At 54.0% G+C, this 16672-nt stretch overlaps 1 protein-coding gene across 1 annotated transcript in view; it reads right to left on the bottom strand.

Moving 5' to 3' along the window:
• The window catches only part of ELP5 (elongator acetyltransferase complex subunit 5), a 61733-nt gene extending 45768 nt beyond the window's left edge, over positions 1-15965 (bottom strand). Inside the window, exons 1-3 of the mRNA XM_063440682.1 lie at positions 15912-15965; positions 3417-3477; positions 3031-3111 (exon numbers count right to left, since the gene is read on the bottom strand). Of these exons, the coding sequence (XP_063296752.1) occupies positions 3031-3111; positions 3417-3477; positions 15912-15951 (182 nt within the window). The 5' untranslated portion in view covers positions 15952-15965. The remainder of the gene's footprint in view (positions 1-3030; positions 3112-3416; positions 3478-15911) is intronic.
• Between the last annotated feature and the right edge of the window lie 707 nt (positions 15966-16672).

The raw sequence follows: 16672 nt of genomic DNA, 5'->3' as shown, positions 1-16672 counted from the left end.
GGGCTCGCTCTGTTTATACACTATATAAATCCATAGATGGATAGAAGCAGGACTCGCTATGTTTATACACTATATAAATCCATAGATGGATAGAAGCAGGGCTCACTGTTTATACACTATATAAATCCATAGATGGATAGAAGCAGGACTCGCTCTGTTTATACACTATATAAATCCATAGATAGATAGAAGCAGGGCTCACTCTGTTTATACACTATATAAATCCATAGATGGATAGAAGCAGGACTCGCTCTGTTTATACACTATATAAATCCATAGATAGCAGGGCTCGCTCTGTTTATACACTATATAAATGCATAGATAGCAGGGCTCGCTCTGTTTATACACTATATAAATCCATAGATAGAAGCAGGGCTCGCTCTGTTTATACACTAAATAAATCCATAGATAGCAGGGCTCGCTCTGTTTATACACTATATAAATCCATAGATAGCAGGGCTCGCTCTGTTTATACACTATATAAATCCATAGATAGAAGCAGGGCTCGCTCTGTTTATACACTATATAAATCCATAGATAGAAGCAGGGCTCGCTCTGTTTATACACTATATAAATCCATAGATAGAAGCAGGGCTCGCTCTGTTTATACACTATATAAATCCATAGATAGAAGCAGGGCTCGCTCTGTTTATACACTATATAAATCCATAGATAGAAGCAGGGCTCGCTCTGTTTATACACTATATAAATCCATAGATAGAAGCAGGGCTCGCTCTGTTTATACACTATATAAATCCATAGATAGAAGCAGGGCTCGCTCTGTTTATACACTATATAAATCCATAGATAGATAGAAGCAGGGCTCGCTCTGTTTATACACTATATAAATCCATAGATAGATAGAAGCAGGGCTCGCTCTGTTTATACACTATATAAATCCATAGATAGATAGAAGCAGGGCTCGCTCTGTTTATACACTATATAAATCCATAGATAGAAGCAGGGCTCACTCTGTTTATACACTATATAAATCCATAGATAGATAGAAGCAGGACTCGCTGTTTATACACTATATAAATCCATAGATAGAAGCAGGGCTCGCTCTGTTTATACACTATATAAATCCATAGATAGAAGCAGGGCTCGCTCTGTTTATACACTATATAAATCCATAGATAGAAGCAGGGCTCGCTCTGTTTATACACTATATAAATCCATAGATAGAAGCAGGACTCGCTCTGTTTATACACTATATAAATCCATAGATAGAAGCAGGGCTCGCTCTGTTTATACACTATATAAATCCATAGATGGAAGCAGGGCTCGCTCTGTTTATACACTATATAAATCCATAGATAGAAGCAGGACTCGCTCTGTTTATACACTATATAAATCCATAGATAGAAGCAGGGCTCGCTCTGTTTATACACTATATAAATCCATAGATAGAAGCAGGGCTCGCTCTGTTTATACACTATATAAATCCATGGATGGATAGAAGCAGGGCTCGCTCTGTTTATACACTATATAAATCCATAGATAGATAGAAGCAGGGCTCGCTCTGTTTATACACTATATAAATCCATAGATGGATAGAAGCAGGACTCGCTCTGTTTATACACTATATAAATCCATAGATGGATAGCAGCAGGGCTCGCTCTGTTTATACACTATATAAATCCATAGATAGAAGCAGGACTCGCTCTGTTTATACACTATATAAATCCATAGATAGAAGCAGGGCTCGCTCTGTTTATACACTATATAAATCCATAGATAGAAGCAGGGCTCGCTCTGTTTATACACTATATAAATCCATAGATAGATAGAAGCAGGGCTCGCTCTGTTTATACACTATATAAATCCATAGATAGATAGAAGCAGGGCTCACTCTGTTTATACACTATATAAATCCATAGATAGAAGCAGGGCTCGCTCTATTCATACACTATATAAATTCATAGATAGAAGCAGGGCTCGCTCTATTCATACACTATATAAATCCATAGATAGATAGAAGCAGGGCTCGCTCTGTTTATACACTATATAAATCCATAGATAGAAGCAGGACTCGCTCTGTTTATACACTATATAAATCCATAGATAGAAGCAGGACTCGCTCTGTGTATACACTATATAAATCCATAGATAGAAGCAGGGCTTGCTCTGTTTATACACTATATAAATCCATAGATGGATAGAAGCAGGACTCGCTCTGTTTATACACTATATAAATCCATAGATAGATAGAAGCAGGGCTCACTCTGTTTATACACTATATAAATCCATAGATGGATAGAAGCAGGACTCGCTCTGTTTATACACTATATAAATCCATAGATGGATAGAAGCAGGACTCGCTCTGTTTATACACTATATAAATCCATAGATGGATAGCAGCAGGGCTCGCTCTGTTTATACACTATATAAATCCATAGATAGAAGCAGGGCTCGCTCTGTTTATACACTATATAAATCCATAGATAGATAGAAGCAGGGCTCGCTCTGTTTATACACTATATAAATCCATAGATAGATAGAAGCAGGGCTGGCTCTGTTTATACACTATATAAATCCATAGATAGAAGCAGGGCTCGCTCTATTCATACACTATATAAATTCATAGATAGAAGCAGGGCTCGCTCTATTCATACACTATATAAATCCATAGATAGATAGAAGCAGGGCTCGCTCTGTTTATACACTATATAAATCCATAGATAGAAGCAGGACTCGCTCTGTTTATACACTATATAAATCCATAGATAGAAGCAGGACTCGCTCTGTGTATACACTATATAAATCCATAGATAGAAGCAGGGCTTGCTCTGTTTATACACTATATAAATCCATAGATAGATAGAAGCAGGGCTTGCTCTGTTTATACACTATATAAATCCATAGATAGATAGAAGCAGGGCTCGCTCTGTTTATACACTATATAAATCCATAGATAGAAGCAGGACTCGCTCTGTTTATACACTATATAAATCCATAGATAGTTAGAAGCAGGGCTCGCTCTGTTTATACACTATATAAATCCATAGATGGATAACTTTCTATTCATACCTTGATTTTACTTCCTCTGTAAAACTCACAAAAAACTCTTCTTGAGAAACTTCAAACCCAACGACATGAACACACTCTGATCTGGAAAATTAAACAGTATGGTGTCATATTAAAGCGATGTTTTCATCTCAGACCGCAAAATCCCCCAACCTCACAGACACACAATCAGCACTCCCCGTTCCTCCTTCTCCAGACAGATTTCATTCTATATAGAGCATTCCATACAGTCTGTCCCCCAAAATATCCTGGAAGAAATGCCCCCATATCACCCCCCCCATCATCGATCAACCCTATATAACTCCCCCTATCACCGATTTCCCCCTCCCAATCGCTCCCCCCAATTCCCCACCCCACTATTCTTTGTGTAGCCCCATTATGCGAGTTACCTCTGCAAGTTAGCCACAAGGAAGCTGTTCAGTAACGGTCTTCCGGAGTACAGCGCCGTATCTAAGGACACAGAGATATACATGGTCAGCCCAAAAGGGAGTGGATACCACGCTGTGCTCGGTGTAGAATGGAGAGGGAGCCCAGTGTGTAGAATGGAGCGCTCAGTGTCAGGCGGTGTACTCGGTATGGAGGGCTCAGTGTCAGGCGGTGTACTCGGTATGGAGGGCTCAGTGTCAGGCGGTGTACTCGGTATGGAGGGCTCAGTGTCAGGCGGTGTACTCGGTATGGAGGGCTCAGTGTCAGGCGGTGTACTCGGTATGGAGCGCTCAGTGTCAGGCGGTGTACTCGGTATGGAGCGCTCAGTGTCAGGCGGTGTACTCGGTATGGAGCGCTCAGTGTCAGGCGGTGTACTCGGTATGGAGCGCTCAGTGTCAGGCGGTGTACTCGGTATGGAGGGCTCAGTGTCAGGCGGTGTACTCGGCATGAAGGGCTCAGTGTCAGGCGGTGTACTCGGCATGGAGGGCTCAGTGTCAGGCGGTGTACTCGGCATGGAGCGCTCAGTGTCAGGCGGTGTACTCGGCATGGAGCGCTCAGTGTCAGGCGGTGTACTCGGCATGGAGCGCTCAGTGTCAGGCGGTGTACTCGGCATGGAGCGCTCAGTGTCAGGCGGTGTACTCGGCATGGAGCGCTCAGTGTCAGGCGGTGTACTCGGCATGGAGCGCTCAGTGTCAGGCGGTGTACTCGGCATGGAGCGCTCTGTGTCAGGCGGTGTACTCGGCATGGAGCGCTCAGTGTCAGGCGGTGTACTCGGTATGGAGCGCTCAGTGTCAGGCGGTGTACTCGGTATGGAGGGCTCAGTGTCAGGCGGTGTACTCGGTATGGAGGGCTCAGTGTCAGGCGGTGTACTCGGTATGGAGGGCTCAGTGTCAGGCGGTGTACTCGGTATGGAGGGCTCAGTGTCAGGCGGTGTACTCGGTATGGAGGGCTCAGTGTCAGGCGGTGTACTCGGTATGGAGGGCTCAGTGTCAGGCGGTGTACTCGGTATGGAGGGCTCAGTGTCAGGCGGTGTACTCGGTATGGAGGGCTCAGTGTCAGGCGGTGTACTCGGTATGGAGGGCTCAGTGTCAGGCGGTGTACTCGGTATGGAGGGCTCAGTGTCAGGCGGTGTACTCGGTATGGAGGGCTCAGTGTCAGGCGGTGTACTCGGTATGGAGGGCTCAGTGTCAGGCGCAGTGGTGTATCCTGGTTTTGTGCTGCCCTAGGCAGGACAAAACTCAGGCGCCCCCCCTCCTCCCGCGCCACCCCCACCCAACCTTTCCCCCCGCCCCGCATACTAAATACACACACACACATTCACTGACAGATACGCATACACTAGCTAACAGAAACACACACACACACACACTAACAGACACACTCACACTCAGTAACAGACAAACACACTCACTGACACACACTAACAGACACACACTCACTCACTAGCAGACACACACTCACTAACATACACACACAGTCAGACACAGACACACACACTAACAGACACACACACAAACACTAACAGACAGAAACACTAACAGACACACACTAACAGACACACACTAACAGACACACACACTCACTAACAGACACACACACTCACTAACAGACACACACACTCACTAACATACACACACAGTCAGACACACACACTAACAGACACACACACTAACAGACACACACACTAACAGACACACACACTAACAGACACAGACACACACTCACCCACCCACATTAACACATTTTTTTTAAATTTATTTTTAACACATTTTTTTTAATTTTTTTTTAACACTTGTTTTATTTATTTTTAACACATTTTTTTTAATTTATTTTTAACACATTTTTTTTTTAAATTAATTTTTAACACATTTTTTTTATATTTATTTTTAACACGTTTTTTTTTTATTAACCCCCCCCCCCCCCCAGCCTCCTTACCTTTGGGAATGCTGGGGAGGGGGGGTGTCTCTTCGTCCCTGGTGGTCCAGTGGCTGCTGGGCGATCGGGCGGCACTGCCTGGCGGGCGGCCGGCGAGGGAGGGAGCACTTCCCCTGAGCTGTCTGCTCAGCTCCCTCGCGCGCCTCAGAGTGAGGCTGGGAGCCGGAATATGACGTCATATTCCGGCTCCGCCTCCCAGCCTCACTCTGCGGCTGGCGAGGGAGCTGAGCAGACAGCTCAGGGGAAGTGCTCCCTCGCCGGCCGGCCGCCCGCCCGATCGCCCAGCAGCCCGCCGGCATGTCTGTTAGCCGCAAGGCTAACAAGACATTTGCCTTGGGCATTTGGGGGCGGCTTTTTTTGCCGCCCCCTGGAAAATGCCGCCCAAGGCAAATGCCTTGTTTGCCTCGCGGCTAATACGCCCCTGGTCAGGCGGTGTACTCGGTATGGAGGGCTCAGTGTCAGGCGGTGTACTCGGTATGGAGGGCTCAGTGTCAGGCGGTGTACTCGGTATGGAGGGCTCAGTGTCAGGCGGTGTACTCGGTATGGAGGGCTCAGTGTCAGGCGGTGTACTCGGTATGGAGCGCTCAGTGTCAGGCGGTGTACTCGGCATGGAGCGCTCAGTGTCAGGCGGTGTACTCGGTATGGAGCACTCAGTGTCAGGCGGTGTACTCGGTATGGAGGGCTCAGTGTCAGGCGGTGTACTAGCAGGGACTCTCCACTGCTGGTTTCTCCAAGATGTACTCAGGAACAAGTAAATGACTCCAGGGGAACAGCCAAATACAGCAAAGTAATCCAAGAATCTCCCAACACCTCCACAGCAACCGGACGACACTCTGGGGGGGATAACCGTTTTAATTGAGTCACAGCTGGCCTTTTATGAGAATCCCTATGCAAGAGGTTTCCAAATACATATTCCAGAGGCATTCCCCACTAGACCCGAGAGTAGACTGAGGCAAAGTACACAATATAATTATATAACCTCTCAGGTCCAGGACATATATTTAACACTCCAAAATATGCATTTCCCCATGAGGTACCTCCTCAAGTACTATATCCCCGGATAGATTGGGTCTGTGCACCCAAGTAATCCAAAAAGCGCTCAGTTCTCACGAACGCAGCCGAAACGCCACCGGGGTATAGTTTAGACTGACCGCACACGAGGCGCCTGCCCAAAGCAGTTCCATAACAATGGTTGGTGCATTTGTTCATATGAATGCATAGTTCGGGAGTTTGCACCCCCTGAATGGCGCTTGGTTGGTATGGTTTTCCACGAAGGTAACAGGGAGTGGAAGTCCCAGCGGTGTTCGTGCCGATGAGTGGACGATTTTACTTCCATGGACTCGACGACTGAACACCGCTGTCTCTGTTCGTGTTGCAAGATGGCCGCCACCATGTGTTCAGACATATGAACAGCAACTACCCAACCGACAACTTGGAATGTTCATGTAGTTTCGGTTTGTGGAGGTGTTAACGGTGTTATTGGCGTTAATGAGCTGTACACTCCACATCTAGGTGGTCTGCCGTTCGGTAGTTTGTTCGGTTTTCGACCAGAACCGTGGACAACTTAGGGGAACGGAATTGAACGAACAGCCAGACGAAACAGGGGAAGCCAGGGATTTTCAATAAGATGTGAATATGCCTCACATATGTACTGTAAGCCCCAGACCAGCGAGGGGGAAACTGGAATGGACAGTCCAGAGAAGGCATAAGGTTTCTGTATCAAGGACCATTCCGCAACAAACACTCAGCGTGGGGCTGGACTCTGTGTATATACAGAACGCTCCGCGTCGGTAGGCACTCGGTACGAGAGGCTCCGCGTCGGTAGGCACTCGGCACGAGAGGCTCCGCGTCGGTAGGCACTCGGCACGAGAGGCTCCGCGTCGGTAGGCACTCGGCACGAGAGGCTCCGCGTCGGTAGGCACTCGGCACGAGAGGCTCCGCGTCGGTAGGCACTCGGCACGAGAGGCTCCGCGTCGGTAGGCACTCGGCACGAGAGGCTCCGCGTCGGTAGGCACTCGGCACGAGAGGCTCCGCGTCGGTAGGCACTCGGCACGAGAGGCTCCGCGTCGGTAGGCACTCGGCACGAGAGGCTCCGCGTCGGTAGGCACTCGGCACGAGAGGCTCCGCGTCGGTAGGCACTCGGCACGAGAGGCTCCGCGTCGGTAGGCACTCGGCACGAGAGGCTCCGCGTCGGTAGGCACTCGGCACGAGAGGCTCCGCGTCGGTAGGCACTCGGCACGAGAGGCTCCGCGTCGGTAGGCACTCGGCACGAGAGGCTCCGCGTCGGTAGGCACTCGGCACGAGAGGCTCCGCGTCGGTAGGCACTCGGCACGAGAGGCTCCGCGTCGGTAGGCACTCGGCACGAGAGGCTCCGCGTCGGTAGGCACTCGGCACGAGAGGCTCCGCGTCGGTAGGCACTCGGCACGAGAGGCTCCGCGTCGGTAGGCACTCGGCACGAGAGGCTCCGCGTCGGTAGGCACTCGGTACGAGAGGCTCCGCGTCGGTAGGTACTCGGTATGAGAGGCTGCGCGTCGGTAGGTACTCGGTATGAGAGGCTCCGTGTCGGTAGGTACTCGGTATGAGAGGCTACGTGTCGGAAGGTATTCGGTATGTGAGGCTCAATGTCTGTAGGTACTCGGTATGTGAGACTCAGTGTCACTTACTGTGGCAAAACCAGCCACTTCAGTATGCAAGAACTGTGTTTATTCGGCTATTTCCCTCTGTAATGACCATGTGCGTTCGTATGGTAACTACACGAACAGAATAAGGACATACTGTTCAAAAAAACAAATAAACTGCCGAATGGAGGACCACACAAGGTCGTGTGTCTCCAATTAACAACTGGCAACATTGAGGAAACCGCAAAACCCTATTGGTTTAATAGGTGGTCGCCGTTCGTATGAACGAACACGCGGCTGCGGCCATCTTTGCTCACGAACGCCCAGCGGTGTTTGGTCGTCGAGTGCATGGACCGGAGGTACTGGGTATTCCCAGGGGGGGGATGACAGAGGTACTGGGTATTCCCGGGGGGGAGGATGACAGAGGTACTGGGTATTCCCGGGGGGGGGGGGGGGGGGGAGATGACAGAGGTACTGGGTATTCCCAGGGGGGATGACTGAGGTACTGGGTATTCCGGGGGGGGGGGGGAATGACTGAGGTACTGGGTGTGGCAAACCTAGCCACTTTAGATTGTGAGGTTTTATGTCTAAAGGTTGTCCTAGAAAGCTGGTCCAATTCTACTAGTTTCTGTATTTACTTTTAACTGTAATAGAGAGCATTCGAATGCTAGCAGCAGGGTTACTGGGTATTCCCAGGGGGAGGGAGTGTTACTGGGTATTCCCGGGGGAGTCGGGGTTACTGGGTATTCCCGAAAGAGGGAGGGGGGGCTACTGGGTATTCCCGGAGGGGGAGGGGGGGGGTTACTGGGTATTCCTGGGAGGGGGGGGGTTACCGGGTATTCGCGGGAGGGAGGGTTTACAGGGTATTATTCCGTGGGGGGGGGGGTTACTGGGTATTATTCCTGGTGGGGGGGGTTTACTAGGTATTATTCCAGGGGGGGTTACTGGGTATTGCCGGGGGGGGGGTGGTTACTGGGTATTATTCCGGGGGGGGGGGGTTACTGGGTATTATTACAGGGGGGGTTACTGGGTATTATTCCCAGGTTTACTGGGTATTATTCCGGGGGAAAGGGGGGATACTGGGTATTCCGGGGGGGGGGAGGAGGTTACTGGGTATTCCGGGGGGGGAGGGGCTTTACTGGGTATTATTCCTGATGGGGGGGGGGGTTACTGGGTATTATTCCAGGTGTGGGGGGGGTTTAACTGGGTATTATTCCAGGGGGGTTACTTGGTATTACTCCCGGGGGGGGGGGGGGGTTACTGGGTATTATTCCGGGGGGGGGGGTTACTGGGTATTATTCCGGGGGGGGGGTTACTGGGTATTATTTCCGGGGGGGGGGGGGGTACTGGGTATTATGGTATTTCCGGGGGGGGGGGGGGTTACTGGGTATTAACCTGGGGGGGGTTACTGGGTATTATTCCGGGGGGGGGGGTTACTGGGTATTATTCCGGGGGGGGGGGGTTACTGGGTATTATTCCGGGGGGGGGGGGGGGTTACTGGGTATTATTCCCGGGGGGGGGGGGTTACTGGGTATTATTCGGGGGGGGTTTACTGGGTATTATCCCGGGGGGGGGGGGGGGGTTTACTGGGTATTATCCCGGGGGGGGGGGGGGGGTTACTGGGTATCATTCCCGGGGGAGGGTTACTGGGTATCATTCCCGGGGGGGGGGGGGTTACTGGGTATTGCCGGGGGGGGGTGGTTACTGGGTATTATTCCGGGGGGGGGGGGGGGTTACTGGGTATTATTACAGGGGGGGTTACTGGGTATTATTCCCAGGTTTACTGGGTATTATTCCGGGGGAAAGGGGGGATACTGGGTATTCCGGGGGGGGGGGAGGAGGTTACTGGGTATTCCGGGGGGGGAGGGGCTTTACTGGGTATTATTCCTGATGGGGGGGGGGGTTACTGGGTATTATTCCAGGTGTGGGGGGGGTTTAACTGGGTATTATTCCAGGGGGGTTACTGGGTATTACTCCCGGGGGGGGGGGGGGTTACTGGGTATTATTCCCGGGGGGGGTTACTGGGTATTATTCCGGGGGGGGGGTTACTGGGTATTATTCCGGGGGGGGGGGTTACTGGGTATTATTTCCGGGGGGGGGGGGTACTGGGTATTATGGTATTTCCGGGGGGGGGGGGGGGGGTTACTGGGTATTAATCCGGGGGGGGTTACTGGGTATTATTCCGGGGGGGGGGGTTACTGGGTATTATTCCGGGGGGGGGGGGGTTACTGGGTATTATTCCCGGGGGGGGGGGTTACTGGGTATTATTCCCGGGGGGGGGGGGTTACTGGGTATTATTCGGGGGGGGGTTTACTGGGTATTATCCCGGGGGGGGTTTACTGGGTATTATCCCGGGGGGGGGGGGGTTACTGGGTATCATTCCCGGGGGAGGGTTACTGGGTATCATTCCCGGGGGGGGGGGGTTACTGGGTATTATTCCGGGGGGGGGGGGGGGTTACTGGGTATTATTCCTGGTGGGGGGGGTTTACTAGGTATTATTCCAGGGGGGGTTACTGGGTATTGCCGGGGGGGGGGGGTGGTTACTGGGTATTATTCCGGGGGGGGGGGGGGGTTACTGGGTATTATTACAGGGGGGGTTACTGGGTATTATTCCCAGGTTTACTGGGTATTATTCCGGGGGAAAGGGGGGATACTGGGTATTCCGGGGGGGGGGAGGAGGTTACTGGGTATTCCGGGGGGGGAGGGGCTTTACTGGGTATTATTCCTGATGGGGGGTGGGGGTTACTGGGTATTATTCCAGGTGTGGGGGGGTTTAACTGGGTATTATTCCAGGGGGGTTACTGGGTATTACTCCCGGGGGGGGGGGGTTACTGGGTATTATTCCCGGGGGGGGTTACTGGGTATTATTCCGGGGGGGGGGGTTACTGGGTATTATTTCCGGGGGGGGGGGTACTGGGTATTATGGTATTTCCGGGGGGGGGGGGGTTACTGGGTATTAATCCGGGGGGGTTACTGGGTATTATTCCGGGGGGGGGGGGTTACTGGGTATTATTCCGGGGGGGGGGGTTACTGGGTATTATTCCGGGGGGGGGGGGGGTTACTGGGTATTATTCCCGGGGGGGGGGGGGGTTACTGGGTATTATTCGGGGGGGGGGGTTTACTGGGTATTATCCCGGGGGGGGGGGGGTTTACTGGTATTATCCCGGGGGGAGGGTTACTGGGTATCATTCCCGGGGGGGGGGGGTTACTGGGTATTATTCCGGGGGGGGGTTACTGGGTATTATTCCCGGGGGGGGGTTACTGGGTATTATTCCGGGGGGGGGGGGGGTTACTGGGTATTATTTCCGGGGGGGGGGGGGTTACTGGGTATTATTCCCGGGGGGGGGGGGGGGGGTTACTGGGTATTATTCCCGGGGGGGGGGGGTTACTGGGTATTATTCCGGAGGGGGTGGGGTTAATGGGTATTATTCCAGAGGGGGTGGGGTTACTGGGTATTATTCCGGGGGGGGGTGGGGTTACTGGGTATTATTCCAGGGGGGGGGGGGGTTACTGGGTATTATTCCGGAGGGGGTGGGGTTACTGGGTATTATTCCGGGGGGGGGGGGGTTACTGGGTATAATTCCAGGGGGGGGTTACTGGGTATTATTCCGGGGGGGGTTACTGGGTATTATTCCGGGGGGCGGGGTTTACTGGGTATTATTCCGGGGAGGGGGGTTACTGGGTATTATTCCGGGGAGGGGGGTTACTGGGTATTATTCCGGGGAGGGGGGTTATTGGGTATTATTCCGGGGAGGGGGGTTACTGGGTATTATTCCGGGGAGGGGGGTTACTGGGTATTATTCCGGGGAGGGGGGTTACTGGGTATTATTCCGGGGAGGGGGTGGGGTTACTGGGTATTACTCCGGGGGGGGGGGGGTTACTGGGTATTATTCCGGGGGGGGAGGTTACTGGGTATTATTCCGGGGGGGGGGGGGGTTACTGGGTATTCCGGGGGAGGGGGGGTTTGCAGGGTATTATTCCGGAGGGGGGGGGTTACTGGGTATTATTCCCGGTGGGGGGGGTTACTGAGTATTATTCCAGGGGGGGTTACTGGGTATTTCCGGGGGGAGGGGGGGTGGTTACTGGGTATTATTCCGGGGGGGGGGGGGTTACTGGGTATTATTCCGGGGGGGGGGTTACTGGATATTATTCCGGAGGGGGTGGGGTTACTGGGTATTATTCCGGGGGGGTGGGGTTACTGGGTATTATTCCGGAGGGGGTGGGGTTACTGGGTATTATTCTGGGGGGGTGGGGTTTCTGGGTATTATTCCGGGGGGGGGGGGGGAGGGGTTAATGGGTATTATTCCGTGGGGGGGGGTTACTGGGTATTATTCCCTGGGGGGGGGGGGTTACTGGGTATTATTCCGGGGGGGGTTACTGGGTATTATTCGGGGGGGGGGGTTACTGGGTATTATTCGGGGGGGGGGTTTACTGGGTATTATTCGGGGGGGGGGTTTACTGGGTATTATTCCGGGGGGGGGGTTACTGGGTATTATTCGGGGGGGGGGTTACTGGGTATTATTCGGGGGGGGGGGTTACTGGGTATTATTCCGGGGGGGGGTTACTGGGTATTATTCCGGGGGGGGTTACTGGGTATTATTCCAGGGGGGGGGATACTGGGTATTATTCCGGGGGGGGGATACTGGGTATTATTCCGGGGGGGGGATTACTGGGTATTATTCCGGGTGGGGGGGGTTACTGGGTATTATTCCGGGGGGGGTGGGGTTACTGGGTATTATTCCGGGGGGGGTGGGGTTACTGGGTATTATTCCGGGGGGGTGGGGTTACTGGGTATTATTCCGGGGGGGGTGGGGTTACTGGGTATTATTCCGGGGGGGTGGGGTTACTGGGTATTATTCCGGGGGGGGGGGTTACTGGGTATTATTCCGGGGGGGGGGGTTACTGGGTATTATTCCGGGGGGGGGGGTGTTACTGGGTATTATTCCGGGGGGGGGGGGGGTACTGGGTATTATTCCGGGGGGGGGGTTACTGGGTATTATTCCGGGGGGGGAGGCTACTGGGTATTATTCCGGAGGGGGTGGGGTTACTGGGTATTATTCCGGGGGGGTGGGTGGGGTTACTGGGTATTATTCCAGGGGGGGTGGGTTTACTGGGTATTATTCCGGGGGGGGTTACTGGGTATTATTCCGGGGGGGGGTTACTGGGTATTATTCCGGGGGGGGGTTACTGGGTATTATTCCGGGGGGGGTGGGGTTACTGGGTATTATTCCGGGGGGGGTGGGGTTACTGGGTATTATTCCGGGGGTGGGGTTACTGGGTATTATTCCGGGGGTGGGGTTACTGGGTATTATTCCGGGGGGGGGGGGTTACTGGGTATTATTCCGGGGGGGGGGGGGTTACTGGGTATTATTCCGGGGGGGGGGGGGTTACTGGGTATTATACCGGGGGGGGGTTACTGGGTATTATTCCGGGGGGGGGTTACTGGGTATTATTCCGGGGGGGGGGGTGGGGTTACTGGGTATTATTCCGGGGGTGGGGTTACTGGGTATTATTCCGGGGGGGGGGGGGTTACTGGGCATTATTCCGGGGTGGGGTTACTGGGTATTATTCCGGGGTGGGGTGGGGTTACTGGGTATTATTCCGGGGGGGGTTACTGGGTATTATTCCGGGGGTGGGGTTACTGGGTATTATTCCGGGGGGGGGGGGGGGTTACTGGGTATTATTCCGGGGGGGGTTACTGGGTATTATTCCGGGGGGGGGGGGGTTACTGGGTATTATTCCGGGGGGGGGGTTACTGGGTATTATTCGGGGGGGGGGGTTACTGGGTATTATTCGGGGGGGGGTTTACTGGGTATTATTCCGGGGGGGGGTTACTGGGTATTATTCGGGGGGGGGGTTACTGGGTATTATTCGGGGGGGGTTACTGGGTATTATTCCGGGGGGGGGTTACTGGGTATTATTCCGGGGGGGTTACTGGGTATTATTCCGGGGGGGGTTACTGGGTATTATTCCGGGGGGGGTTACTGGGTATTATTCCGGGGGGGGTTTACTGGGTATTATTCCGGGGGGGGGGGTTACTGGGTATTATTCCGGGGGGGGTGGGGTTACTGGGTAGTATTCCGGGGGGGGTGGGGTTACTGGGTAGTATTCCGGGGGGGGGTGGGGTCACTGGGTATTATTCCGGGGGGGGTGGGGTTACTGGGTATTATTCCGGGGGGGGGGGGGGGGGTGTTACTGGGTATTATTCCGGGGGGGGGGGGGTGTTACTGGGTATTATTCCGGGGGGGGGTACTGGGTATTATTCCGGGGGGGGGGGGTACTGGGTATTATTCCGGGGGGGGAGGCTACTGGGTATTATTCCGGAGGGGGTGGGGTTACTGGGTATTATTCCGGGGGGGGGGGGTTACTGGGTATTAATCCCGGGGGTGGGGGGGTGTTACTGGGTATTATTCCGGGGGGGGGTGTTACTGGGTATTATTCCGGGGGGGGGTGTTACTGGGTATTATTCCGGGGGGGGGGGGGTACTGGGTATTATTCCGGGGGGGGGGGGGGTACTGGGTATTATTCCGGAGGGGGTGGGGTTACTGGGTATTATTCCGGGGGGGGGGGTTACTGGGTATTATTCCGGAGGGGGTGGGGTTACTGGGTATTATTCCGGGAGGGGGTTACTGGGTATTATTCCGGGAGGGGGGGTTACTGGGTATTATTCCGGAGGGGGTGGGGTTACTGGGTATTATTCCGGGGGGGTGGGGTTACTGGGTATTATTCCGGAGGGGGTGGGGTTACTGGGTATTATTCCGGGGGGGGGGGTTACTGGGTATTATTCCGGGGGGGGGGGTTACTGGATATTATTCCGGAGGGGGTGGGGTTACTGGGTATTATTCCGGGGGGGGGGGGGGTGGGGTTACTGGGTATTATTCCGGGGGGGGGGTGGGGTTACTGGGTATTATTCCGGAGGGGGTGGGATTACTGGGTATTATTCCGGGGGGGGTGGGGGGTTACTGGGTATTATTCCGGGGGGGTTACTGGGTATTATTCCGGGGGGGGGGGGGGTTACTGGGTATTATTCCGGGGGGGGGGGGGGTTACTGGGTATTATTCCGGGGGGGGGGTTACTGGGTATTATTCCGGGGGGGGGGGTTACTGGGTATTATTCCGGGGGGGGGGTTACTGGGTATTATTCCGGGGGGGGGGGTTACTGGGTATTATTCCGGGGGGGGGGGGGTTACTGGGTATAATTCCCGGGGGGGGGGTGTTACTGGGTATTATTCCGGGGGGGGGGTTACTGGGTATTATTCCGGGGGGGGGTTACTGGGTATTATTCCGGGGGGGGGGTTACTGGGTATTATTCCGGGGGGGGGGGGGGTTACTGGGTATTATTCCCGGGGGGGGGTTACTGGGTATTATTCCCGGGGGGGGGGTTACTGGGTATTATTCCGGGGGGGGGGTTACTTGGTATTATTCCGGGGGGGGGGGGTTACTGGGTATTATTCCCGGGGGGGGGGGGTTACTGGGTATTATTCCGGGGGGGGGGGGGGGTTACTGGGTATTATTCCGGGGGGGGGTTACTGGGTATTATTCCGGGGGGGGGGTTACTGGGTATTATTCCGGGGGGGGGTTACTGGGTATTATTCCGGGGGGGGGGTTACTGGGTATTATTCCGGGGGGGGGGGGGGTTACTGGGTATTATTCCGGGGGGGGGGTTACTGGGTATTATTCCGGGGGGGGGGTTACTGGGTATTATTCCGGGGGGGGGTTACTGGGTATTATTCCGGGGGGGGGGGGGGTTACTGGGTATTATTCCCGGGGGGGGGTTACTGGGTATTATTCCCGGGGGGGGGTTACTGGGTATTATTCCCGGGGGGGGGGGTTACTTGGTATTATTCCGGGGGGGGGGGGGGTTACTGGGTATTATTCCCGGGGGGGGGGGGGGGGGTACAGTTACCGCAGATAATGACAGTTCCGGGGTTGCTAAGGACCTCCATGGTGACAGCGCGAACGTCTCCGGGGGGGGGGGGGTTACTGGGTATTATTCCCGGGGGGGGGGGGGTTACTGGGTATTATTCCGGGGGGGGGGTTACTGGGTATTATTCCGGGGGGGGGGGGGTTACTGGGTATTATTCCGGGGGGGGTTACTGGGTATTATTCCGGGGGGGGGGGTTACTGGGTATTATTCCGGGGGGGGGTTACTGGGTATTATTCCGGGGGGGGGGGTTACTGGGTATTATTCCGGGGGGGGGGGGTTACTGGGTATTATTCCGGGGTGGGGTTACTGGGTATTATTCCGGGGGGGGGTTACTGGGTATTATTCCGGGGGTGGGGTTACTGGGTATTATTCCGGGGGGGGGGGGTTACTGGGTATTATTCCGGGGGGGGTTACTGGGTATTATTCCCGGGGGGGGGGGTTACTGGGTATTATTCCGGGGGGGGGGGTTACTGGGTATTATTCCGGGGGGGGGGTTACTGGGTATTATTCCGGGGGGGGGGTTACTGGGTATTATTCCGGGGGGGGGGGGTGTTACTGGGTATTATTCCGGGGGGGGGTTACCGGGTATCATTCCCGGGGGGGGGGTTACTGGGTATTATTCCCGGGGGGGGTTACTGGGTATTATTCCCGGGGGGGGGTTACTGGGTATTATTCCCGGGGGGGGGGGTTACTGGGTATTATTCCGGGGGGGGGGGTTACTGGGTATTATTCCGGGGGGG

Source organism: Pelobates fuscus, unplaced genomic scaffold (assembly GCF_036172605.1).
Source record: "Pelobates fuscus isolate aPelFus1 unplaced genomic scaffold, aPelFus1.pri scaffold_31, whole genome shotgun sequence".
NCBI classification, from domain to species: Eukaryota; Metazoa; Chordata; class Amphibia; order Anura; family Pelobatidae; genus Pelobates; species Pelobates fuscus.
This window is presented reverse-complemented; position numbering and strand designations above follow the sequence as displayed.